At 50.8% G+C, this 25409-nt stretch overlaps 1 protein-coding gene across 5 annotated transcripts in view; it reads right to left on the reverse strand.

Annotated features, from left to right (window-relative positions):
* The window catches only part of CADM3 (cell adhesion molecule 3), a 126408-nt gene extending 116440 nt beyond the window's left edge, over window positions 1-9968 (reverse strand). Inside the window, exon 1 of one of the 5 annotated variants that reach the window (XR_006276919.1) lies at window positions 9422-9692. Coding sequence is in view for 4 of the 5 variants with exons in the window: in XM_038382549.2 (XP_038238477.1) it covers window positions 9422-9497 (76 nt within the window). In the remaining variant the exon portion in view is untranslated. Of the gene's footprint in view, window positions 1-9421 lie in introns of all 5 variants that reach the window. The other 4 variants (XM_038382549.2, XM_038382546.2, XM_038382547.2 and 1 more) reach the window with 4 other exon arrangements.
* Window positions 9969-25409: the final 15441 nt, after the last annotated feature.

The following is a 25409-nucleotide window of genomic DNA, read 5'->3' on the forward strand; positions in this document are numbered from 1 at the left end:
CTCTGAGTGGTGCCTTGGAGCATTCAATTCTGGGCATGGAGCGGTCCCTGTCAGAGGAGAGGGTCAGAGCCCAGCATGGAGCACTACAGTGTCACTGGGAGGACTGCAAACAGTACGCAAAGCTGCCAAGTCTAGGAGAGGCGAAGAGCAGAGCCCACCAGGGACAGCTCTATGCAAATAGTCATTACTGCGCTTAGAGACACAACATGTAGGAGGGACTATCTGGACTAACTTCTGTTGGGGAGAGAGACAAGCTTTCGAACAACACAGAGCTCTTCTTCAGGCGGCCTTCTTTACTGTGCTTGTTGTTCAGCTACTTTGCTGAAATACCAGAGAATGGAGACGTTCCTAAGGCCAGGCTAATGCCAAAGATGGGTGACACAGATCACCACAGTTTGGGTGCCATGCGCACAGCTCCATTAGCAGCTGAATGGGCAAATACCCTTTTATATGAATAGATAGGGGCCTGACATCTCAGCTGCTGGCAGTTTCCACCCATCTGTCCGAGGACTTGGCATGCCAGCAGTATATGGATTTACAGACTCTGCTACCAGAAGGGCTACCAATGCCATTTCTTTAACAAGAAACTTCAGCTTAGAAAGTGATGGCTATAATAAGAGAGTTGGGAAGAACTTAGAGCTGTCAGGAGCCTATGTCATGGAGTGGCCCTACACTGAAGTCAGAAAGAGTGCTCTTTCCTGTGAAAGGAGGTCTCTCCAGGGGTATGATGGGCCTACGGGAGACGGCACTGAGTCCATGGTGCATGGGAATCCCACAGCATTATTGTTTCTGGAGATGATCAGGTTTTTAGTTTGCACCCAGCTTTTACCCTCAAAAACCCAGAGTAAGGGACAATATGGACTTGACATGCAGACATGAAAACACATGGAGAGCAGGAGCAACAGCAAATTCCATTTCAAGAGTTAAGGCCCAAGCCAGTCAACAAGAGTTTTGTCACTGACAACAAAGGGGGCAGGTCCATCCCATGAATGTTCAGCAAGCTAACAGCTGGCACAAGAGACCAAAGCATTCATGGTGTGACAAGTCCTGACCCCTGGGTATATACTCAGACAGCTAGCCCAAGCCATTACCTATGCTGTCATGACCACATCGCTATTTTTTGGCACTAGGTTCAAGGAGAGCTAGCAAGTATACATCTACCTGAGCAAGGAATCACACCTCCCAGTTGCTGTGTAGATGTATGCAGAATGGCACCACTGTCATTTCAAACCAATTCTATTAAGCTGGTGTCCAGCCTCGTCAGCAAGGGCACACTCTATTTAGTTTAAACCTAGCTTCTAGTGGTTCTTAGCAAGTTAAGCTAAACGGATAAGCCAGGTTTAAATGGAATTAATAATGTCCACACAGGGCTTGGCATCAGTTTAATTAACTGGTTTGGAAAGCAATCTCATAACACAATGAAAGGGTGTTAGCTGGAGAAGAATCCATCACACTGAAAGGGGACACTGCCCAAAGAGAGGAGCAAGGGGAGAATGGGGAGACATTGACACCTGGGTGGGCAGCACCCAGAGTTCACTCTTCTCCCTGGTGAGTATTACTGTCCAGCCTCTCACTTTGGCCTCTGCTTCTGCTACGCACCAAGGCCCCGTGCAGCTGAGTTGCGCCCATCAGCTGGTCACACTGGAGAAGTGAGGAGGATTTCAGGGAACAAGCTCAGGAGTTCACAGGGTGGCTGAGGATTGCTGAACAGTCACAGCTGTGATGCCTCTCATTCAACTGGACAGATGCTGACTTTCAGCTCCAGGACACAGCTATTCCCCCCTCTCTTCAAGCAAGTCTTTGGTCATTTGTAATACTTTGCAAATCCCTGCAAAGAGGACTCCGAGGGCCCGGAAATGATACTCTGCAGCGAACAGTTCACAGAGTGATGGACTTGCCACAAGCAACTTTGCCTTCATGTTTTACAATCACAGCACAAGACACGGCAGTAACAGAATAATGCAGCCACCGAGAACGTCACCATGCCACAGCGAATGCCATTGGGCTGCCGCCACAGAGGCCAGCGCGCTGCTGCAGAAGCAAGATGCCTGGGGTCCCACTGAGCTTCCGGAGTTCAGGCCACTGAACTAAGAATAATCTCCCTTGTGTATTCAGTCACCCTCCTGTCATGAAAAGCAGTTGCTCAGTGCACACTAGCCGATCTGATCTCAGACAAGGAGTGAGCTGGCGTGGCTGGTTTTATACACGGGTCCCAGTGCCCCTCACCCTGGGAGGCCATGTTGCTGAAAGAGCTACATTTTGTGCCTCAGCCTCCCCATCCCTTGTTACTCTATTATTATTATTTGTGTTCCCACAGTACACAGGAACCCAGGTGCAAGGCACTGTACGAACACAGAACAGAAAGGTCTCTATGTCTGGTTCCTCTCCCTTGTTACCTGTGGTCTCAAACTACACTGCGTGCCCTTCAGGATAAGCAGTGCCTGTATTTCCTTACACGTTTGTGCAGCACCAAGCATCCACGGGGCCCCAAATCCTAACCAGGGCTTCTGGGGACTCCTAAAATATTAATAAATCATTGATAGAGGCAGGAGCTGCAGCGAGTGCCCAGACTCTTTGAAACATGGGATGGGGAGAAGCAGCAGTCATCTCTCCTGTTCCCCCTCCCAGCAGGAGAGACAGGACAGAGGGGAGCAGAGAGATGGTTCTGCATTCCAGACACAGGGATGGTCATGTTGGAACACAGCCCATCCAGGTGAGGGTGGGTCATGTTCACCTTTAGCCTCTTGCCAGTTTGGGTCTTCCTGGGGAGCAACTGAGATGTGCAGAGGATCACCAGAAAGCGAGCCCTACATCCCAGTGTCGTTGTGACTCCCTCTCCACCTCACTAGACTCTTGGTTTGTGGACTCCTAACTCAGGGCACAGAAATTAGCAATGGACCAACTGGTTCTAGTTTTGCTGACCAAAATGAGTCAGAGAAGGAATCAATCATCATCTCAAGATAACCCTGCTGAGATTTGCTCAGATGGATCAATTCTTTCATCAAGAGCATTGCTACAGTAGTGAGAACTGGTTCCTTTCTCAAGCCCTTGTGCCAGAGGAGCTCTCTCCACTCCTGTGTATATGTAGGAGGAGGGGGGCCAGAGACAGTAATCCTTGCAATGGGTGCAATTCTTTAAGCAGGAGGTGTGAGTGAGATCCACTGAGCTAAGACTGCCCTGGACAGAGAGGTGGGTTCTGTGGGGAAGGGAGAAGCAGCACTGCTTTGGAGAAGGAGGCCGTCTGAAGAAGAGAGGAGACTGTAGCTGGTGACCAGGAATTGCTCAGAGATGCAGAAAGAGCCCTGGTCAGTGGTGGAGCTAAGGGCTGTCTGCCTTCATCTCGGTGGAAAGTGATAAAACGAGGGCTTCAGAGTAGCAGCCGTGTTAGTGAGCTGTAGCTCACGAAAGCTTATGCTTAAATAAATTTGTTAGTCTCTAAGGTGCCACAAGTCCCCCTTTTCTTAAAACGAGGGCAGAGACACATTCCACATGGGCCAGTGTGAGAGGAGTAACTTTCCCACTTAGGATGCACAGACATGGGCGCCAGGGCTGAGGGATAAGGAGGGAGTTGCCTTTCCCATGCATTCTGTGTCTAGACAGCAATCCGGCATTCTCTCTCCTGACACCTCCTGACTGGAAGGAGACTGGAAAGGCACAAGGGCCAGGAAGGGACTCATTAGTCGTTGCTGGCAATTGCAGCTCCCCAGCTTGTCTCGTTTCTTCCTCCAGCTCGTTGCAGACGTGCCCTCCACGTTCCCCAGCACAGCCTCCAAGTCAGTAACGCAGGTTATTCCCAAACCTGAGGGTAGTCAGAGTGGAAGCAAAGTTTCAGGCCCACCTTTGCAGCACCAGCACTTCCCCTCACTGTCTGAGTACATGGCTGGGAGACTCTGTGTACCCTGATCTCTGTTATTGTTTTCAATCCAGTGTGTCTCATTGATCCTAATGCCTTTTGCCAGATAGCTGAGTTGTCGGTTTCAGCAATCCTGGTTCGCTGCTTGCTCTGCCTGACGTTTAATAGACAGCTTCCCTATTTTGTTGCACTTGTTATTCTCCGAGTCTAATAATGCAAAAAAAGCAACCACAGCTGCATTGCCTCTTGGCTAGGCTTCCTGCAACAGAAAGGCCCATTCCCCCTCAGGGAGCCAATCTGAAGCTAGCGGAGTGGTTTTAATTTTGTTTCAAGAGATTCACAAAGGTTGCACTTCACTTTCCTCCTCCTTTCTCATGCCTATGGTGGAATCAGTTCACCAGGGTTGCCACAACTTCCCCAGCCAACTTCCCCAGTGTGACATGGGCACACACTGGCAGTGAAACAAGGTTTGTAGCATATGCTAAACCTTAATGATAGCCCTGAAGTCAGTAGTTGCTTTAGCACAAGTACATGGATGTGCCTCTATCCAAGTCTAAGTAGTATTTGCAAAGGGCATAATGTGCATCCTAACGTGACTGCAATGGTTTCTCCAGCTCAAGGACAAGGAGCTCGCAGTCTGGCAAGGAGGGGCTAAGAAATGACTATAGGGCTGAGGGACTACACTAAGCACCCCCACCCCTGTGAGAACTGCTGCTCAGCCTCACTATGGTACAAATGTGTCCTACTGAAGAAAAATAGCTATTGCAAGGATCTCACGGTCATTTCCGTAGGACAGTTACAGTGCATCAGGTCCACTCAGTACCTACCGGCCAAAAGCACACAGATAGACCATGGACTGAGGCAGCAGATGGTGGCAAACCCATCTGATCAGATTATTACTGATCATGCCACTACAGATTTGCTTAGGTGGGGCTCAAGGGCTTATATTAACATTAATGAACGCAACGTCCCAGTGAGACAGGTCATTATTATCATCTTAATTTCAGAGGTGGAGAAATTAAAAGGCAGAGAGGCTGCTGACTAGACCAAGGTCACTCAATACACCTGTGGCACAGCCAATAGAGCCCAGAGCTCCTGACTCCCAGGGCTGCATTCTAATCATTAGACACTGCTCTCTCCCAGAAGCACGAATACCCATTTCAGCATCCTGTGAGGGGATGGTCTCATTCCCTGGGTGTTCACTGGAAACACATGGCACTCACCTATGACAGGGAAATCTCCTCCCAGCACAGTGCTTCTGCTCAGCATGAAGTGCTCCTAGGGGAAGCCTGGGAATTCGCATGAAGGTCAGGTACTTGATGAATCTACCTGTCTCTAAAACAATGGACTTTAGGGCATACAGCTAGGAGAGTATAGGAGGAAGGGCGTGGGGGAGAACATTTTCTACTGTGCTGAGAAAGGAAAGATCGCCCAGTGGTTGGAAAACTAGCCTGGACTTGTGAGATCTAATTTTAAGTCCCTGCTCGGTCACAGACTGCCTGTGACACCTTGGCCCCTTTTACTGTCAGTCCGCCATCTGTACTTGGGGATAACAGCACCCAGAGCTACTAAAGATTGTAAGGTGCTACCGTAACAGGTGATATACAAGTACCTTTGGAAGATGAGGTCCCCAGCAGACCAGAGTACAAGCTTTGGAGCTTTAGTGTTCAGGGGGTTCCCATGTAGCTAGTGTACACTATTTTCAAATAAATAAAAGGTTTTGCTCCTGAATTCACTCACTCTCTCTCTTTTACTGGTGGGGTTCTTGTAGGCACAGAATCATCCTCTCCCCCACCTCGAACACTCCCAGCCCAAAGACACCAAAATCCGCACAGCACATCAGCTGTGCAAGTGCACATACACAAAGCTACTACGGTGAAGTACCAAGACCTTTCCCAGAGTTCACCAGTTCTGCTCCTTGGGCAACAGAACCCTTTGTGAAACCCCACCTCCTGTCTCTCGTTACAATGTTAGAGGTGCTGTGGGATACCATGTAGCCACTTCCCAAGGGGAGGAGACAGGTGGGGAATTTTATACTTGCAGCACCTTAACTCTCCTCTCTGAGGAGGTACCACGTTCCTCAGTAACACTGCCAGAAAGGCCCTATTAGTGAGAGCTGTGCCAGGGACATATTCAGAGGTTGAGGGGTGCATGGGAGGGGGGGTTTTAGGACAATCAGTGGCAAAGGACATTTTCCTGGGCCCACATGTCATTGACTGGTGAACAGCACGACATTACAGAATGTCTTCCTGCGGGGGCAGTATTTCTCAGCCAATGCTTTCCTGCATTCATAGTGGGAGTAGACAGTGCTCCAGGTTGGTGCTCACAGATTTTTTGGTTTTATGTTTTTCAGCCAGCATCACCCTTGCTGATATCTCAGCAAAGGGCCAGAGAACAAAGGAAATACTGACACTTCTTCCTGGGGAAAGCTTGCCATGTCTTTTTCCATGCTGTACTCTGCCTGGGGGCTACACAGAGAACTTCAGACCACCACTCTCAACCAATACCACATGCATTTTTGTGAGCACTTGGGATTCAGTCAAAAGTGTCTCCACACACATTGACACCCAGTGAATTCACTGAACATAATCAGGCTTAAAAAACACTGAGGGTGATTAGCCACTGGGACACTTTACCAAGGGTTGAGGTTTTTTTGTTTTGTTTTTAAAGACTTGCTCTAGGAATTATTTTGGGAATGTTCTGTGGCCTGTACTATACAGGAGGTCAGACTAGATGATCACAATGGTCTCTCCTGGCCTTGGAATCTATGGTATTCAGTGGCATTTAGCATGGCCTTTTTAACAGTCAAGAATGACACGGTGCCAGCCATACCCAGGTGACTCCTCTTTGGGACTTCATGACAGCTCCATGCTCATAATCACCAAGACCATCACCACCTGGAATGCATGGAAAGTGCCTGCCTCTGGGGCTTTTGAATGGGTGTGGTCACATGACACCCTGCGTCCAGTAACAGTCTTATCCTCTAGTGTGGGGTGGGGAAGAGGATAGAAACTCTCCTGCTGTGAAGGGCTAGCAGAGCTTCTCCTGTAAGCTCAATGGGCAGAGCAGCTCCTACTTTGGGATCCAAGCACCTTCAGTTCATGACCTAACCAGGACATTTCCTGATTCCAGTTTCTCATCCTCCCCACATGCTGCAATACTTCATCCATTGTACCAGCCTTTGGTTCCAGGCTATTTTACCCCAGTAAGCATGCACCATGAAACCAGGCAATAAGGAAGTGTAAGGAGAGCAGTCCCACGCCCCTCCATCATTAGCACCTGCAATACACACTGAGGAAAAGCTCATTCAAGACCTAACTGGGTAAAATACATGGCCACAGTTGCAGAGATGGTCTGAGAAGCCTGCCTGTACTGAACATGGCATTTCTAGACGCGTGGGGGGAGGGGGATGGATGAATGGTCCTCTAATTAGCATGTGAGTACACACAATGCTCTTCTACCTCACACCTCTAATTCTCCTCATGCTCTAATTCCACCACAAGTTGCTGGGCTAGATGCAGGAATTACTGGGAGAAATCTCCAGCCTCTGTTACGTAGGAGGTTAGAGTCCTTTCTGGTTTTCAAATCTGTGAAATCCTTGTCTTAGCACTGCTGGTCCCTCACCGCCCACCTCAGAATTACTTTCTGCTTCTGATGAGTCTCAGTACGTGTACAGCATCACATAGGTGCATATATAGTACTTTAAAGACAAATATAAAGATAGGGTGCAACTGACAAGACATCAGTGATCTCATGGTCATTTCAGGCCCCAAGCCCCAAGCCTGGCTACTGAGGTTCAGCCAGCATTTCATTTTGCAGCAAAATAGTTAAGAAAAGCAATGCATTGCCTTTACAAATCCTTATCAAAATTATGTTTGCTTTGTGGTACTTCATTAAAGGTTGTTTTGGCATGCATCGCTCTGCCTATTGTTGTGATACATAATGGGTAAACACCCTTTGTCTCAAGGGTTATGGGGCTACAGAGCCACTCCATGCTTTCTGCATAATAAACAATCTGTATACAGAGTGCCAGGGAGATTTGAGAGATACTTGAACAATAAGACACATACAAATATGAACAGGTTTCTCTGGGAGGAACTGGTGGAATTGGTCTGTCTTCTCCAAACCCTGCTGCAGCCTTCTGCTATCTTCCAAGCACTTTAAACTCCTCTAATTGCAGCGCTGTATGTTCTAGCTTAATGGGAGAGGCAGATGGACTAACAGAGACACAAATGGAAAGCTGGCTAGGAAGATATATAGGCAGAGAAGGGAAGACAGGCAGCAAGCCTGATAGTGTTAAATAAATCTCTCCAAAGTGCTCCTGGAACTAAAAGCCAATCTCGGCCTCAACTCTAGCACTGAAGCCCTGCCTCAAAATGCAGCATGCCACAGCCCTGGCAGGACTGTGGTCACCTTTGGCACCTGGCTATCCTTAGCTGCAAGAGCACAGGCCTGCTGAGATGGTGACACGGCCAATCTGGGGCGCAGTGACCGAGGCCCCCGGCTCCCTACTCTGCACCCAACCCTCCTCCCCCAGCATGGTCACCCAGTGAGAGCCATGGAGAGACACACCATGGGGAGACTCCTGATCCTTGTGGCAGGAGAGGCAGGGGTGCCAGCCTCTCTGGAACATTCCAGGGATGAGGGGGTGTGGAGCCAGCCATCCCTGTTCGCTGAAAAGGTGGCAAATGGACAGCCTGGGGGGGGGGAGGGGGTGACCTTGATACCAGCTGCCCCAGGCTGGAGGGCCCCAGGGGAGACCCGGGGTGGCCCCTCCTGCTCCACAGCCCAGAGCCGCGCGGCCAGCTCCGCTAGCTCCATCCCCCCAGCCCCCAGGCAGGGGCGCTGCCCCTCCCTTTCTCACCGCGCCCAGCTGCGCCGCAGGCCGCGGAGCCGCCGGCTGGACGCACCGAGCCGCCGCTACACGGCTGCGCCCGGGGGACCCTCCCCAGGGGCGATGGCCCGGCCAGTCCAGCCCCCGAGCGGCCCCCCCTTTCGGGACAGCGACTGCAGCCAGCGTCGAGCTAGGAGCCGAGCCAGTCTCCAGGACGAGGACGGGACTCCGGAGCAGAGCCCGGCACCGAGCCTGAAGAGGGGTGGGCAGGCGGCGCGCTGCGGCTGCGACACCTGCCGCCCTGGGAGCCTGGCTGACCGACATAGCGGCACCGCCCGCCAGCGGCAAGCAGCGCCCAGCGACCCCCTCCCGCCGTGCCCCGGCTCCCAGCCCCCGCGCTAAGCGCCGCAGAGCGGGGGGCCCTCGCCCGCACCTGGCTGCGCCTTAGGGGCGGGGCGCCCCCAGCCCCAGCGGGCTGGAGGCTGAGCTCGGCCGAACCGAGGCAGCGCTGGGGGGCGGGCGGGCGAGACGCGCCACCCCAGCTGCCAGGCGCCCGGCAGGAGGAGGCGGCCCCAGGCTCCTCTTCCAGCGGCTCGGGCTGCGGCGCTGTCCGCGGTCCGCTCCCTGGGCTGCAGATGCTGCGCCCGGCCTCCGCGAAACAGCGTGTGCGGACAGAGAGCGGCTGGACCCCCCGGCCCGACCCCAGGCGGGGCACCCCGCGGCCCCCCACTCACCGTCCTGCGAGAGGGTCCCGCTGCCCGCCGCCAGGCAGCCGAGGAGCAGCAGCAGCGTCAGCGCCGGCGGCAGCATGGTGGCTCTAGGGCTGCGGGGATCCTCCACGGCCCAGCCCCGCGGGAAGCGAGCGAGCGTCCGGCCCGCGCCCACGGCCACGCGCGACAGCGACGACACCTGCTATTGACTGAAGCCAGGGCGGCTGCTGCAGCGGGGGATTAAATAGAGCACGCGGAACGGACCATTAGGGCTGCGAGCGTAGGGGGACGGGAGAATCTTTCCGAACGTTTCCCCCCTCCGTCCTCTTGAAACACGCTCGCTCGGCGCCCCCCCCCCCCGCCCCACGCATTGCCCCCCCCCCGCCGCTTGCAGGAGACTTGGTGCGGTCCGCATGCTCCGGTCCCCGCGGAGCGCGCTGCTGCTGCTCGCAGGGCGGGGGCTGGAGCGGCCGCAGGGGGCCCGTGAGCTGGGCCGGGGCGGCGAACCAGCCGCGCCGGGCTCGGACGGTGCAATGCAGCCTTTGGGCGCGGGCGGGTCACTGGCGCCTGCTCGGAGGCGGCGGGACCAGCTCTCCCGCGGCGGGCGCACACGCGCAGCCCAAGCCCCTACAGACCGTGGGAGGCTGCGTCTCCCCCGACGCTTTGTATCGCGGCTGGGGAAACACGGCAGACGGCCGCCGCCAGCACGAGCCAAAACAAGCTACACCCGCTTCCAGAACACATCCAGCCGCGCCTCCGAGATCCGAGCCACCGCGGCGTGATGGTCCCTGCCCCAGGCTCGGGCTAGCCTGGGGTGGCCGGATGGTTTAAGTCATGGTGGGAAAGGGACGTGATTAAACCCATTTCCCCACTTGGGCTGTCACTGATGTCTGGGGAGCTGGGGTCTGTGTGAGGCAGGCTGTATCAGTGGTTTATTAGTGAGGAGGGGTCTCGGTAGAGCAGATTGGATCATGCGTGTATTGGTGAGGAGGGGTCTGTGTGGGGCAGGCTTTGTCAGCGGTTTATTGATGAGGAGGGGACTCTGTGGAGCAGGCTGTATCATACGTGTATTGGTGAGGAGGGGTCTGTGTGGGGCAGGCTGTATCAGTGGTGAATCGGTAAGGACGCGTCTCTGTGGAGTAGGCTGTATCATTCATGTATTGGTGAGGAGGGGTCTCTGAGGGGCAGGCTGTATCAGCACTGGTATTGGTGAGGACACTCCTTGTGGGTCAGGTTTTATCGGTGGTGTATTGGCGAGAAGGTGTCTCGTTGGGGCAAACTGTATCACTGACAGTATCTCTGCAGACAGGGTCCATAGCAACTGTCCTGTAATCAGGATCCTTTCTTAAGAAGCTAGTTCTTTGTAAAAAAAAAAGGGGCTGCTGCTGTGTAAATACAGCTCCAGTGGAGTAGTTATTGTGGGAGAAGTGGGTGTCCCATAGCCTTGAGGGGGGCCAGTGGAACCATCTTTCATCCTCCCTTCTACTTTTTTTATCCCTGGAAATGCCCCTGGCTTGCACAGGTGTCCCTGTCCTTTGTGTACTACACTAATTGGGAATGGCTAATGATTGCTGGCTGGTCCTGGTTGAGAAGCTGCTAAAGATGTGCAGAGCAATAGCATTAGGGGAGGCTGGGGCATTTCCCACATGGATACTGTGGGAGACATGGGCAATGTGTAGAAAGGAGATGGAGGGGGCTGGTATCTCTGCTCCTGAAGCCCCATTGTTGACAGCCCAGTTCTCTCCATTTTTTCAGGCAGCTCCAACCACTTTGGCACATGAGTGAGTGAGGCTGGAATGAGACTCAGTCCTTCTTGGGCCCCCAACAAACAGTCTGTTTGGGATGTCAGCACCATGGAGAACCAAATGAAATACTGGTGTGTGTAGCTGCCAAGTGCATTTCTTTCAGCTGTAGGGGAAGAAATGTAACTGAGCATGATCAACTGATGTAGCGTAGCCCCGAAGGCCTGGGACAAGGGGTCTCAGACTCTCAGTAGATCAAGGTATCATTCTAGAGTGGGGATTGCTGTGAATTGGGACATCTCTGTGAGGCAAGATCTCCCTGGGCCAGGGGGTCTCTGTGTGGCAAGGTGTTTCTGGGGTTGAGGTGTCTTGGTGGGTAAAGGTATCTCTGTAAGGCTGGTTTCAGAGTAGCAGCAGTGTTAGTTTGTATCCGCAAAAAGAAAAGGAGGACTTGTGGCACCTTAGAGACTAACATTTATTTGAGCATAAGCTTTCATGAGCTACAGCTCACTTCATCAGATGCATGTTAGTCTCTAAGGTGCCACAAGTCCTCCTTTTCTTTCTGTAAGGCTGGTTCTCTGGGGATCAGGCTGTTTCTGTGAGCTGAGGTCTCTGGAGGTTGGGGCCTTTGTGGGATAGGGCACTTCCAGGAGTAAGGATCATTCTGTGGGTCAGGGTTTCTATTTGATGGGGTGTTTCTGTGAGGTGGGGGTCTGTGAGTCGGGGCATCTCCAGGAGGTGGGATAGCTCTGAAGATCTGGGTGTATGAGGCGGGTGTCTGAGAGGCAGCTATCTCTGTGGATCAGAGTCTCAATTAGTTGTGGAGTCTCCAGGAGGTGGGATGTCTTGTTGATCAGGGTCACAGTGGGATGGGAGCATGTCTGGGTGTCAGTGAGTTGGGGTGTCTATGAAGCAGGATTCTCTATGCATCTCTGGTGAGTAGGGGTGTCTCCAGTAGACAGGATGTCTCTATTGGTCACGTTGTCCATGGGATGGGTGTCTGTGAGGCAGGTGTCCCTGTGGCTTGAAATGTCTCCATGATTTGGAGGTTGTCTCCAGTGGGAGAGACTTCTTTGTTGGTGGGATGAGACATCCGTGAGATGGACATCTGTGTGTTGGGGTGGATCTGTGGGAGATGGGGATCTCAGAAGGGGAGGGAGGGTCTCATACCAAGGGTATAGGGCCTGGGGTGATTGAGGGAGGTTTTTTTCATAGAGAGGGATGGGAGGTGAGGTCTGCTGTAATAGCTGGGCCTACAAATTTGCCTTAATTGTGAGCTCAACTGTAAAAAGTGGATAAAAGTTTCTAAAGTGTCCCAATAACCTGGAAAAGTAGAAGCTGATGGAAAAGGTGCAAACATGAGGCAGAAGGACTGAATTAGTTCAAACAAAAAATTCTACAGACACCACTCCAGGATTGTGTTAAGATCGCACTTGATAAACAAGAGGTGTAGAGGACTGGAAATCAGTGGACCAAAACTGGTGTGTTGGAAATGAGGCCTGTTGGTGGACAAAATAACCATAGGATGGACTGTTACTCCAAACACTCCCTTTAGGGATTTTTAAAAAGAAAAGACTTTTGGGAAGCAACCACTGCAGTGAGTTTTATTATCATGGCTGCCACCCCCACCATCTTCTCTGTCCCCGGCCCTTCATCATCCTGCTCCCGAGAGGTGTCTTGACCAGACAGGCCAGATAATATTGCCACCTCTACCAGCTCTAGCTGAATCCCAAATACCACCTGGAATGTGAGACTTTGTCTCCCCTCCCCCTGCTCTCCTGCAGTATGTCATTTTCCTTCCCCACTTTATTTATTTTCTTTCCTATCTCTCTCCTTTTTCCTTCTGTCTAATGAGAGTCTGGCTTAGCTGATCAGGGCTGTATATGTCACAGCACTGCAGTAAGCCTGCAACCTGAAAGAGGCAGCTAAAAGCAATGCCCTAAATGGGCTGATGATGGTACAAGTTTTCCGGGTCTTCGAGTGGCTGAGGAGACCATGTGCTGCGCCAGTGTTTCTCCAGCAGTCAGGTTGCAAGTGAGAGTCAGCACCAGAGACAGAAGTTGCATTTTCTATTTGTTGTTCTTTTCTCTCCCCTTTTTGTGTAGTTTTGTCTTCTAGGAAACAGGATCGGACTTTAATAACTATGACACATCTCTCTAGGGCATCTCAACTAATTTCTCTTTGCCACATCTTTAATACTATCTAAGCAACTGTCAAAGGGTGTTTTCCTTATTAAACCTCTCTCCAGCTGAAGAGAAAGGGAACAAGGGATGTTGCAATGTTAAAGTATTAAGGCAGGATTTTAAAGTAAAGACTTTAACTGTTTTCCCCTCTTTTCTGAATCTTTAATAAAGGGTTAAAAGGATGGTTAATGGTGCGGTTGCCCTGGGGCTAAGCAGGCTGAGGTCTCTGGATATGAAACTGCAAACTTTAATACTGTTTAATGTTGGACAGTGACTGGATCTTGTTAACACCTTTGGCCCCTATATTCCATCAAAATTAATACACCATGTCAACGTGAGGGGGTTTCTCTCTCCCAAGGGCAATGCCAGCCTCTTTCCAGTGGGGGGCCTGAGGTGGGCTAGACAGAAGATTAGTAGGCTGTGCTATACCTGTTATGGGCACACATATGGGAGCACTGAGGCTCTGCTGCCCACACACCAGGTGCATCATGAGGGCTCTGGCCCCTCACTGCTTCTTCATGGAAAAGCCACCCTGGGCTCTGGACCTGTGGCTCAAGGTCAACTCGTCACACTACCCACCACGCCGTGGCACAGCTCAGCGCCTGGCAAGCCTGCTGCTAGCAGTCCTTGGACAGCCATAGTGGCAGGACCAGATCCCTCATGGTCTGCGCTGGTCCCTGCCCACCCCACTCACAGCAACATCCCCTGTGCTACCAACTTGGCTGTGGCCCCCCCCATCCCTGTGCCACCCCTGTGGTGTGCAGTGCCCTGCGCAGGGCTGCACATTACTGCTCTGCCATGTGCCAGTCCCTTCTGGCACGGTGCCTGCCCATCTGGGACTTCTACCACACCCACACTCCCTCTGTTTGAGGTTCTCTGCCCCTCGTCCATGCCCCCCATTCCTCTAACCATGCCCCTTTCCCTTGTCAGTGATCCCCCTATGCATGTTCCCCCTCCCCTCTGATTCCCCCTCTCTATGCATGCTCCCCCTATTTGTGACCCTCTGCGCCTATGCATGCTCCCCCTCTCCCATTGGTGATCTCCCTCCCCAATGATGCTCTCCTTCCCAGTCTGTGATTCCCCCTTATGCACACTCCTTTCCATCTCTCTCCCTGCATGTTCCCTCCACTGTTATTTCTGTGCTCCCACCCCTCCACCATGCTCGGTATGCTCCCCTCACTTCTCCACTGCTGCTGGTGGTAGTGCTGCCTTGAGAGCTGGGTGGCTGGAGAGAGGCAGCTGCAGGCTGGGCACCCAGCTCTGAAGAAGGCGCCCCATCAGCAGCACTGCTGAAGTAAGGGTGTCAGTGCCATACCCTACCACCCTTAATTCTGTGTAATGGCTGACCTTTGCACTGGGAGATGTTATCTGCACACTCTAGGGGCACCCACCCTTACTTATCCTGTTCCTAGGCGTAACCCTTTTAAATTTATTTACCCCTCCGTGGGCTCTGGGCTCTACTCCTCCAGGCTCCAGGCAAACACCCATTCCCTCCGGGCTTAATCTTTTGTGGGTTTATGGGGTCTTTTACCACTGAAAGAGCCTTACACAGTAATATACTACATAACCTCTACATAAATGCATCCGATGAAGTGAGCTGTAGCTCACGAAAGCTTATGCTCTAATAAATTTGTTAGTCTCTAAGGTGCCACAAGTACTCCTTTTCTTTTTGCGAATACAGACTAACACGGCTGCTACTCTGAAATACATAACCTCTATTTATTAATAATCACTAAAACAGAATGCACATGCTACACATCAATGCGCACCACTCCCAATAAGACGCATGAACTTTTCCCTGCTGGCCAGCCATGATCAGGCCCATATGGGGGACTCCAGTTTCTGCACGGTGACATTGGAAGAGTGTTGAGGTCTGGCAACTCTGTTCTTGGGGCTGTGTCCTGGAGTTGGTTCCCAAAGAACTTTCTTTTGGACCCCAGTTTATGTAGTGAAACTTGAGTCCTGCTTAGCTATACCTTAACCAATCATTTTACTAAAATTTTACAAACCAATCCTAAAATATTATAACAAAATTCTCTAACCAATCATACTCCCCACCTTAATTAATTTACACATAGCAAAATTAATTATGCAACAGACAGAAACAAAGAACCAGAGATCATACAGACAAACAATAGGGAAGTGGAGATCAAAGATAAAACAATAAAGAAATGAAGATTTCACAACCACAACTCTTGATAAGTGATTTCTTGCCAGACAGGATGCTATCAGACTAAATTTTCTTTAACCATCTTAAGATCTGTTTCTTTATCTAGTCATAGTGGGTGCTATTAGGACAAGATCTCCTTCTTAACAACCTGATATTTTGTTTTAGTGTAATTTAGATGGAATGTGAGGATGTGACATCCTGCTTCTTAGTTAATGGCTGCTGCTCTCTTAATATGACTGCAGACAAAGGCCTTATCCTTACAGAGGGGTGGCTACAGGGGTGAGGGGAAAGGCTAAGGCAAATTTTGGGGTGGCTGTAGCCCGCAGAAGCCCCCCTGCCAACACTTCCCCTGCTCTGTCCTAGGGGTATATGGGAGGTGGGGTCTCTGTGAAGAAGTGTTTCTCTCATAGTGGGGTCTCTGTGGTGGGCTGTGTCTCTGATAGAGGGAGACAGAAGAAATGGCTTTATGTGGGGGACTCCACGCGAAATAGTCTCTCTTTGGGTCATTTGCTATATTTTGGAACATTTAGCCCCAGCTCAGCCCAACTGCGTCTCTCAGCCCACCCTCAGCCAGGCCAAATTCTCTGCCATCCCTGCAGACTCCCGAGGAGGCTCCATTTCCTTGCCCACTGCGAGTGCTTCCCCTTCGCCTTGCAGGGATGCTTTTGAGCCACCAAAAGGCTCTCCCACAGGCCACTTCTTATGGCAACGCAGTGTGCATATCTGTGGAAGCAGCGCCCCCTGTCAGTCGCTTGAAAGCAGTGGCTTTCAGGCACCGACTCAGCCTGCAAGGGAAGAGCTTGTCTCTGGAGGCAGCAGATAGGGAGAGATCTTTAGAACCCAGCAGGTGCTGAGGCAGAGCTCACCACAACAAAGCCCCGTGATTCAGCCTGAACGCATCTGCCATTGCTGGGGGTAGAACCTAACAAACAACAATAAATAGCTCAGGCGCCTCCAGCACACATTCCTCTACAGCACAGAAGTGATGCTGTCCCTACCCCAGGCGAAGCACTGGCACTGATGCAGTAACACACTCTTACACCAGTGCCTGAGAAAAGACGGAACTTCTGGGCTTCCCCGAGCTCAGCAAAGCCAGAGAAGTGGGAGCAAAGTCACCATAGGAAGCTGCTTTATTCTGCTCTCTCCAAGCCTTGCTTCCCACAAGCTACAAAGAGTCAGATTGTTGTGCCATGAGGGTCAGTGGCCTCTGCCATGCACTCTAGGGCCAGCACTCTCCATGGATCTGCACCTTGTGTCATCATTTACAAAAGGGATTCTGACTGGACTGTGTTTTATACCCCTTTTTCCACTTGTGTGAATGAGTGCATAGGGTGCTGTGCAGTGGAGAATCAGGACCTCTCATCTCAGCTACATGATTTTGGCTTTGGCAGCCCCAAAATAAAGACTGAGTCTGATTCTTCTGCTTACACTAGCTTTGCATGTGTGTATCTCCATCACTTTATGAACATAGGTTTTGCTGGACCGGGTCAGACTTAAGGGCCGTCTCGCTGGTGTCTCATCTCTGACAGTGGTCGGTACCAGATGCTACAGGGGAAAGTGTAAGGCCCCTACAGTAGGCAGCTGTGGGGTAATCTGCCCCCATATTAGGTCTCATCCTGGGCTGCAAGGGTATAGATACACTGCAAAAGAAGAACTGCGACAAAGAGTCTCAGAATCCGGCTCTACCACCTCAGGCTCATGGGACTTGAGTGAGGGCTTTAAAAAATAGCAGTGTAGATGTTCCTGCTCAGGCACTGAAACCTGGTGAGGGGGTGGGTCTCAGGGTTGTCAACTTTCTGAAAACTGGACCCCCTGCCCTGCCTCATCCCCCCAAGGCCCTGCCCCTGCTCTACCTCTTCCCCCAGGCCCTGCCCCATCTCTTTCCCCCATGGCCCCGGCCCTGCTTTGCCTCTTCCCTCAAGGCCCCACATCCTCTTCCCCATCCCCTTGTCGCTCGCTGCTCGCCTTCTCCCCCTTCCTCCTCTCTAGATCCTCTCCTGCTCCCTTTCCACCTCACCCCCAGCTGGGCTCCTTCTGCTCCAGGAACTGCAGCCTCTGCCGTGAAGCCTGCCTGCCCACGAGATGCAGGTAGGAGGCAGCCGTGACTGAGCAGGGGCTGGTGTGAGTTCATGACCCACCCTCCCGCTCCAGCCCATGGTAACTGGACTTTTGGTGTCCAGTCAGTACATCTGACCACACAATGCCAGGTCCCCTTTTCAACCAGACTTTCCAGTCAAAAGTGACACCTGGCAACCCTAGCCTCAGAGCCTGAGCTCCAACCTCAAGCAGGGGCCTCAAGGGTGAAGTTCTAGAACATCCTCCCAAGGGGCTCAGTGGGGACAAAAAAACCTAACTGGCTTCGAGACTGAGCTCAATACGTTTATGGAGGGAATTCCCCTCCCCAACTATAGAAACTAAAATGTTCAGCTGTTTGCCTCTCTGGTTTTCTGGTAGGCTTGCCTCAGCTCCTTAAGTTTCATGTGGCACTGCCTTGGGTCCCTGTTATGGCCTCTGTCCTTCATGCCCTGGGAGATTTTGACAAATGTTTTGGCATTTCGAAAACTGGAACATAGTTCTGATAGCAAGGATTCCTCTCCCCATACAGCGATCAGATCCCGTACCTCCAGTTTGGTCCATGCTGGAGCTCTTTTGTGATTCTGGGACTCCATCGTGGTCATCTCTGCTGATGAGCTCTGCATGGTCACCTGCAGCTTGCCACACTGGCCAAACAGGAAATTGAAATTCAAAAGTTCGCGGGCCTTTTCCTGTCTACCTGGCCAGTGCATCTGAGTTGAGAGTGCTGTCCAGAGCGGTCACAATGGAGCACTCTGGGATAGCTCCCAGAGGCCAATACCATCTAATTGTGTCCACAGTATCCCAAATTCGACCCAGCAAGGTCAATTTCAGTGCTAATCCCCTTGTCGGGAATGGAGTAAGGAAATCGATTTTAAGAGCCCTTTAAGTGAAAAAAAAAAAGGGCTTCATCGTGTGGACAGGTGCAGGGTTAAATCGATTTAATGCTGCTAAATTCAACCTCAACTCCTAGTGTAGACCAGGGCTCAGAGCAGAAATCTGAGCACTCACTTGACATTTGTCCAATAGGACTCAGAGGATGGCTTCCTCCAAGGAGCACTGAAACTAGCGTATATACAACTGAGGTCACCAGGTGCTCATGAGAGTTGAGTGAACTCAACACAAGAAGCTGCAGAATGCTAAGTGCGACCAAAGCCTGGACCAGCCATGTGGAAAGGACTCTCCCCCATCCCAGGGCTAAGTGGATAAGAAGAGAGATTTAATTTCAAAGATTAAATTCCCCTTCTATTCTTTAATATCAATAACTGTAGGTTATCTTGCTGAGTCTACACTCCCTAATGAGACCTCAAGTAAAACTCCTTTATAAATCCAAGCAAATTGGCTTCAGAGAGACTGAAAAGAATTGTTTTAAGCAATTACTTTTAAGACTCTAAATGTGTCCCTTTTGGACCAATCTAGTCAAAGAGAATTAACCACACCCTTCGAAGTGCACACTTGGAAGTGTGATAAATGTATTAGGTACTAAAGAATTGAGAATTGTTGATCATAAGTAAATGTAATAATAAATCTTTGTAATTTGCATTGTTCCTTCCTATAACTGCTGACCCCCTCCTCAAGTCTATGATAATTGCTTGCAGGACTGTCTAGTGTGTATAGTACACCCACTTGGTATTGGAGTGGTGAATTGCTTATTATATATTAATGTGGTTCTGGATGAATAAATAAATTGTTGGTTGGTTAAGAATAAGCAAGTGTCCTGATTTGAGAAATACTGTTCACGTTAAAAGTTGTCCTGAAAAAAACCAACAGCATTAAAACTAGCAAGTCAGCCCTCCCTTGACTCAATAAAAGGGGTTATCCTATTGGATTTTCTTATATATGGCAAATCTAGCTTGTTAGACTTCAGCTTTAAAATCTAACTGGCACCTGGGCAAATTCATAATTTGACCCCCTTTCATGCTTACTTGCAGGCTTGTGGCAGCAGGGCTCATGCTAGCAGGCTAAAAATAGCTATGTAGACATTGTGATTTGGGCTAAAGTGCAGGCTTTCAAGACCCCTCCAGTGCCCTGTCCCCCCAGCTTTGAGAGCTGGTGCTCCAACCCGAGCCACAACATTTACATGGCTATTTTTAGCCCCACTAACACAAGTCTGTCAACCTGGGCTGGGAGGCTCACTCCAGATGCAGTGTAGCGTCACAAAGCCTGTATTGGTGGGTCCCGCGCTTGCAGGCAGGTTCAGTGGCCTCAGAAGCTCGCTAAGGCTCTCAATGTGACCTCCCTTTCTCATTATAGCAGCAAAGGTCACAGCCTCTGAGCTACTTTCATCAGAAGCCAGTATGGGAGGTGGGAAAGTGGAATACCCACAGTCTCTGTTGCTCCTTAGAGCTCAGTAGGTGCAGTTCGTCCTCCTTCCTGGACCAAAGTCTGCTTCCCCTCTCAAGGGGATTTCTGTAGAGCATGGGAGGGAAGGGGGGAACCTGCATCCACCCTCTACTCCGGGTTCCAGATCAGGGACCCTAATGGTAGCAGCTGTTGGTGGTAAGGTGACCAAAAGAATAAAATATTGGGACACATGGAGGAAGTGGGGGAGGGGGGCAGCCACAGGCTCACAGCCCCCACCTCACTAGGGTCAGCGGAGTCTCCACTCCACGTGCTGCGTCTGCCACAAGCACTGGCTCCAGCTGCCATTGACTGGAAGCTGTGGGGGGCGGGACTTACTTGGGGGTGTGAATAGCACAAAGCGCCCCAGGGTCAGGGACAGCCGGGGGGGTCTGTGCCCTGTCCGCGCCCACAGTTCCCATTGGCTGGCCCATGATGGAGCCAGCTCTTGTGGTAGATGCAGCACGCAGAGAACTCCCCTGCCCACCCCCATTCCCCGCAGCTGTGCCCCGGGGTAACAGGGTCCTGCTGCTCACCATTTCCTGGAAGCCACCCCAAATAAGCACCGCCGGGATCCCAGGTGAGCGCTCACCAGTGTACTCCTCCAGCCCCGAGCCAAAATATCAGGACAAATGTCTTCCCGACCATACATCAGTCGGGACGTGGGACAAACAACTAAATATCGGGTCATCCTAGTTGGCGGCTTCCTCTTGACCACTGACGCTGTTTTGATTCCCTGGGCCACTTCCCCATAATCCCCTTTTCCCAGCTTCACCCTTACCTCAGGCTTCAGCAACTCTTCCTCTCCTCCAGTTCCTTTTACCTAGGCTTCCTTGAGGGAACTAGAAGGAGAGCTTTTAAGCAGTATGAGTAGGACCTTGATAAGTTCCAGCTGTATCCAATAGCTTAAAAGCCTTAACTGACCCTTTGCCAGTTAATTGGAGTCAGGTGCCTGCATTAGCCCAATGCAGAAAAGCAGACTTTTACTCCCTCAGAGCACTGATCCTATTGGGATCCCCTGTGTGAATAAGATGAGGGGGAAAGGAGTCCAGGAGAGCTGGCTGTATTTTAAAGAATCCTTATTGAGGTTACAGGGACAAACCATCCCGATGTGTGGAAAGAACAGTAAATATGGCAGGCGAGCAGGTTGGCTTAACAGTGAAATCCTTGCTGATCTTAAACACAAAAAAAAAAGGCTTATAAGAAGTGGAAGGTTGGACAAATGACCAGGGAGGAGTATAAGAATATTACTCAGGCATGCAGGAATGAAATCAGGAAGGCCAAATCACACTTGGAATTGCAGCTAGCAAGAGATGTTAAGAGTAACAAGAAGGGTTTCTTCAGGTATGTTAGCAACAAGAAGAAAGTGAAGGAAAGTGTGGTCCCCTTACGGAACGAGGGAGGCAACCTACTGACAGAGGATGTGGAAAAAGCTAATGTACTCAATGCTTTTTTGCCTCTGTCTTCATGAACAAGGTCAGCTCCCAGACTACTGCACTGGGGCAGCACAGCATGGGGATGAGGTGACCAGCCCTCTGTGGAGAAAGAAGTGGTTCGGGACTATTTAGAAAAGCTGGATGAGCACAAGTCCATGGAGCCGGATGCGCTGCATCCGAGAGTGCTAAAGGAGTTGGCAGATGTGATCGCAGAGCCAGTGGCCATTATCTTTGAAAACTCATGGTGATCGGGGGAAGTCCTGGACAACTGGAAAAAGGCTAATGTAGTGCCCATCTTTAAAAAAGGGAAGAAGAAGGATCCTGGGAACTACAGGCCAGTCAGCCTCACCTCAGTCCCTGGAAAAATCATGGAGCAGGTCCTCAAGGAATCAATTCTGAAGCACTTAGAGGAGAGGAAAGTGATCAGGAACAGTCAGCATGGATTCACCAAGGGCAAGTCATGCCTGACTAACCTAATTGCCTTCTATGACAATATAACTATCTCTGTGGATGAGGGGAAAGCAGTGGATGTGTTCTTCCTTGACTTTAGCAAAGCTTTTGACACGGTCTCCCACAGTATTCTTGCCAGCAAGTTAAAGAAATATGGCCTGGATGAATGGACTATAAGGTGGATAGAAAGCTGGCTAGATTGTCGAGCTCAACGGGTAGTAATCAATGGCTCCATGTCTAGTTGGCAGCCGGTATCAAGCGGAGTGCCCCAAGGGTCGGTCCTGGGGCCGGTTTTGTTCAATATCTTCATTAATGATCTGGAGGATAGCGTGGATTGCACCCTCAGCAAGTTTGCAGATGACACTAAACTGGGAGGAGTGGTAGATATGCTGGAGGGTAGGGATAGGATACAGAGGGCCCTTGACAAATTAGAGGATTGGACCAAAAGAAATCTGATGAGGTTCAACAAGGACAAGTGCAGAGTCCTGCACTTAGGACAGAAGAATCCCACGCACCGCTACAGACTAGGGACCGAATGGGTTGGCAGCAGTTCTGCAGAAAAGGACCTAGGGGTTACAGTGGACAAGAAGCTGGATATGAGTCAACAGTGTGCCCTTGTTGCCAAGAAGGCCAATGGCGTTTTGGGATGTATAAGTAGGGGCATTGCCAGCACATTGAGGGACGTGATCTTTCCCCTCTATTCAACATTGGTGAGGCCTCATCTGGAGTACTGTGTCCAGTTTTGGGCCCCACAGTACAAGAAAGATTGGAAAAATTGGAAAATATCCAGCGGAGGGCAACAAAAATGATTAGGGGACTGGAACACATGATTTATGAGGAGAGGCTGAGGGAACTGGGATTGTTTAGTCTGCGGAAGAGAGGAGTGAGAGGGGATTTAATAGCTGCTTTCAACTGCCTGAAAGGGGGTTCCAAAGAGGATGGATCTAGACTGTTCTCAGTGGTAGCAGATGACAGAATGAGGAGTAATGGTCAGATGCATCCGATGAAGTGAGCTGTAGCTCACGAAAGCTTATGCTCAAATAAATTTGTTAGTCTCTAAGGTGCCACAAGTACTCCTTTTCTTTTTGCGAATACAGACTAACATGGCTGCTACTCTGAAACCTTCCAGGGACAGCACATGTCACCAGCTTCAAGCAACAGAAATAGCTCGACAACATTTGGGTCTGCCAGCTCCTGAACAAACCCAGGCCTATAACAGAGAGACTGGGGTCAGAGTGCATGCATGCTGGCAACAAAATTCAACTGAGGCTTAGGGTGCAGGCTGGAGGAGGCAACTGGATGAACTGGCAGAGACGATTTCAGGTTCCTTGACTGAAGGAATTTCCTGCTGTTTGTTTTACAAAATCATAGAGTTAGAAGGGACTGCAAGGGTCATCTAGTCTAGAGGTTCTCATCTTTTTCTTTCTGACCCCCCCCCAACATGCTATAAAAACTCTTCAGCCCACTTATGCCACAACAACTGTTCTTCTGCATATAAAAGCCAGGACCAGCATCAGTGGGTTGCAAGCAGGGCCCTATGTCACAGAGGGCCCTGTGAAGCTAAATTGCTCTGGCTTCAACTTCAGTCCCGGGTGGCAGTGCTCGTGGCCCCAGGCTACATCCCCATTCAGCTTTCTGTCATGGGCCCCAGAAAATCTAATGCCATCCCTGCTTGGCAGACCCCCTGAAACCTGTTCACAGCCTCCCAGGGGGCCCCAGACCCCGGGCTGAGAACCACTGATCTAGTCTAACCCTCTGGCAGGATTCAGGGTTTGTTGTGTCTAAACTATCCAAGAGAGAAAGTTCCAGCCTCTTTTTGAAGGTTTCTTATTTTGTTTTTTAATCCTTGGCTATTTCTGGGGCGCTGACTATCCAGTCTTCACATACTAATTCACTTCAGTGGAGCTCCACTGGTGCCGACTTGGTGCACAAGAGTGGAGTCGCAGGCGTCCTGTTAGCAGCAGTGGCCAGGAGCACTTTGGATTGTTTACTTACTGGATGTGGCATTGCTACAAAGATCCAGCCCTTTGTCCCCTCCAGATTGGAGCCCTGCCACACACTCTGCATGGGAGCACGCACAAGCAAGAGCTTGTGCAGAATGCTGCAGCCCACTTGCTCAGTGGTGTTTCCTGCATGGAGCCTGACGCTTCTGCTTGGTGATTTGCACTGGCTTCCACCCTATTTTCAGGTGCTACTCTAGATAATAGTTACTGGCAGGTTTGGAAGAGGCTTTGTTAAGGTAAAATTAATGTACAGCTGTTGCAGGGACAGAGCAGAACAATGACAGAGACAAAATGAGTGGAGACTCAGGCTTGAGCCCAAAGGGCATTGTCTGCAATGTCTGCACTGCAGGGGCTCTTTTTGGTTCTTCCCAAACTGACACCAACTTGGCAAAGCTCTCCAGCTGCATATTCCTTCCTGCATCAAGATCAGAAAGCGCAAACCTTAGAAGGTAACTCTATGTTTCCCCAGAACTCTGGCTTTGGATCAGTCTGGACTCTGGGCTCCTAGCCCCTCTGAAAGTAACATCTTTCTTTTAAGGTTCTGAGTCTAAGGCTGGTCTAGACTGACAACTTAATACAGGTGTAACTCTTATGCCAGGTGGTCAGCAGTGACCAGAGCCCTGTTCAATAGCTAGGGGTTCCTTTTCAACAATACAACACAGAACCCGCTCAAACCCTCACCCCATAACCTGGGACAATTACACACCACCCCCTGGGTGCTGCTATGAGGCAATACTTCCCCTCTTGCAAGCACGGAATCTGAGGCTGGGTCTACACTACAAACTTAGGTCAACAGAAGCTGCCTTCAGTCAACCTAGTAATGTGTGTGTCTACACTACCAGGACCCTTCCACTGATCTAACTTGCCTGTAATATCGACTTAATTACTCCACCTCCGCGAAAGACTCAGTGCTTAATTCAATGTTGATGAGTTGACAGAGGCAGTGTAGATGCAGCATTGTGTAAGTCGACCAAATTGGCCTCCAGGAGGCCTCCACAATGCTCTGTTGTGACTGCTCTGGACATAATTTTCAATTCCACTGCACAGCAGCCAGGTATACAGAAAACAGCCCCATCCTTGTTAAAGCCCCAGGGAACTTTTGAATTCCCATATCCTGTTTGATCAGCAAGGAGAGCTCACCAGCCCAGCTGATCATGGTGACTCAACACCCCTAACACGTTCCAGCCTGGAGTACACAGGAGATTGTGGTTCTTATTGGTCTGTGGGGAAAAGAGTCTGTACAGGCAAAGCTCCTATCAAACTGTAGAAACGTAGATATCTACAAAAAGATTACACCAGGGACACGCAGCAGTGCTGTGTGAAAATCAAAGAACTTGGGCAGGCAGGCATACCAGAAGACAAGGGAAGTGAACAGTTGTTCTAGTTCTGCACTACAGACATGCTGCTTCTACAATGAACTGCATGCGATTCTCTGCGGCAACTCCACCACTACCCCCAAATGCAGCATGGGTACCTCCCAGGAGTCTGAGACCCGGGCCGCCTCAGGCAACAACAAGGAGGACATTCTGGATGAGGAAAGGGAGGAGGAGAATGGGAGACAGATGAGTGGTGGATCCATTCTCCTCAAGAGCCAGGAGCTATTTTCAACCCCGGA

Source organism: Dermochelys coriacea, chromosome 24 (genome assembly GCF_009764565.3).
Source record: "Dermochelys coriacea isolate rDerCor1 chromosome 24, rDerCor1.pri.v4, whole genome shotgun sequence".
NCBI classification, from domain to species: domain Eukaryota; kingdom Metazoa; phylum Chordata; order Testudines; family Dermochelyidae; genus Dermochelys; species Dermochelys coriacea.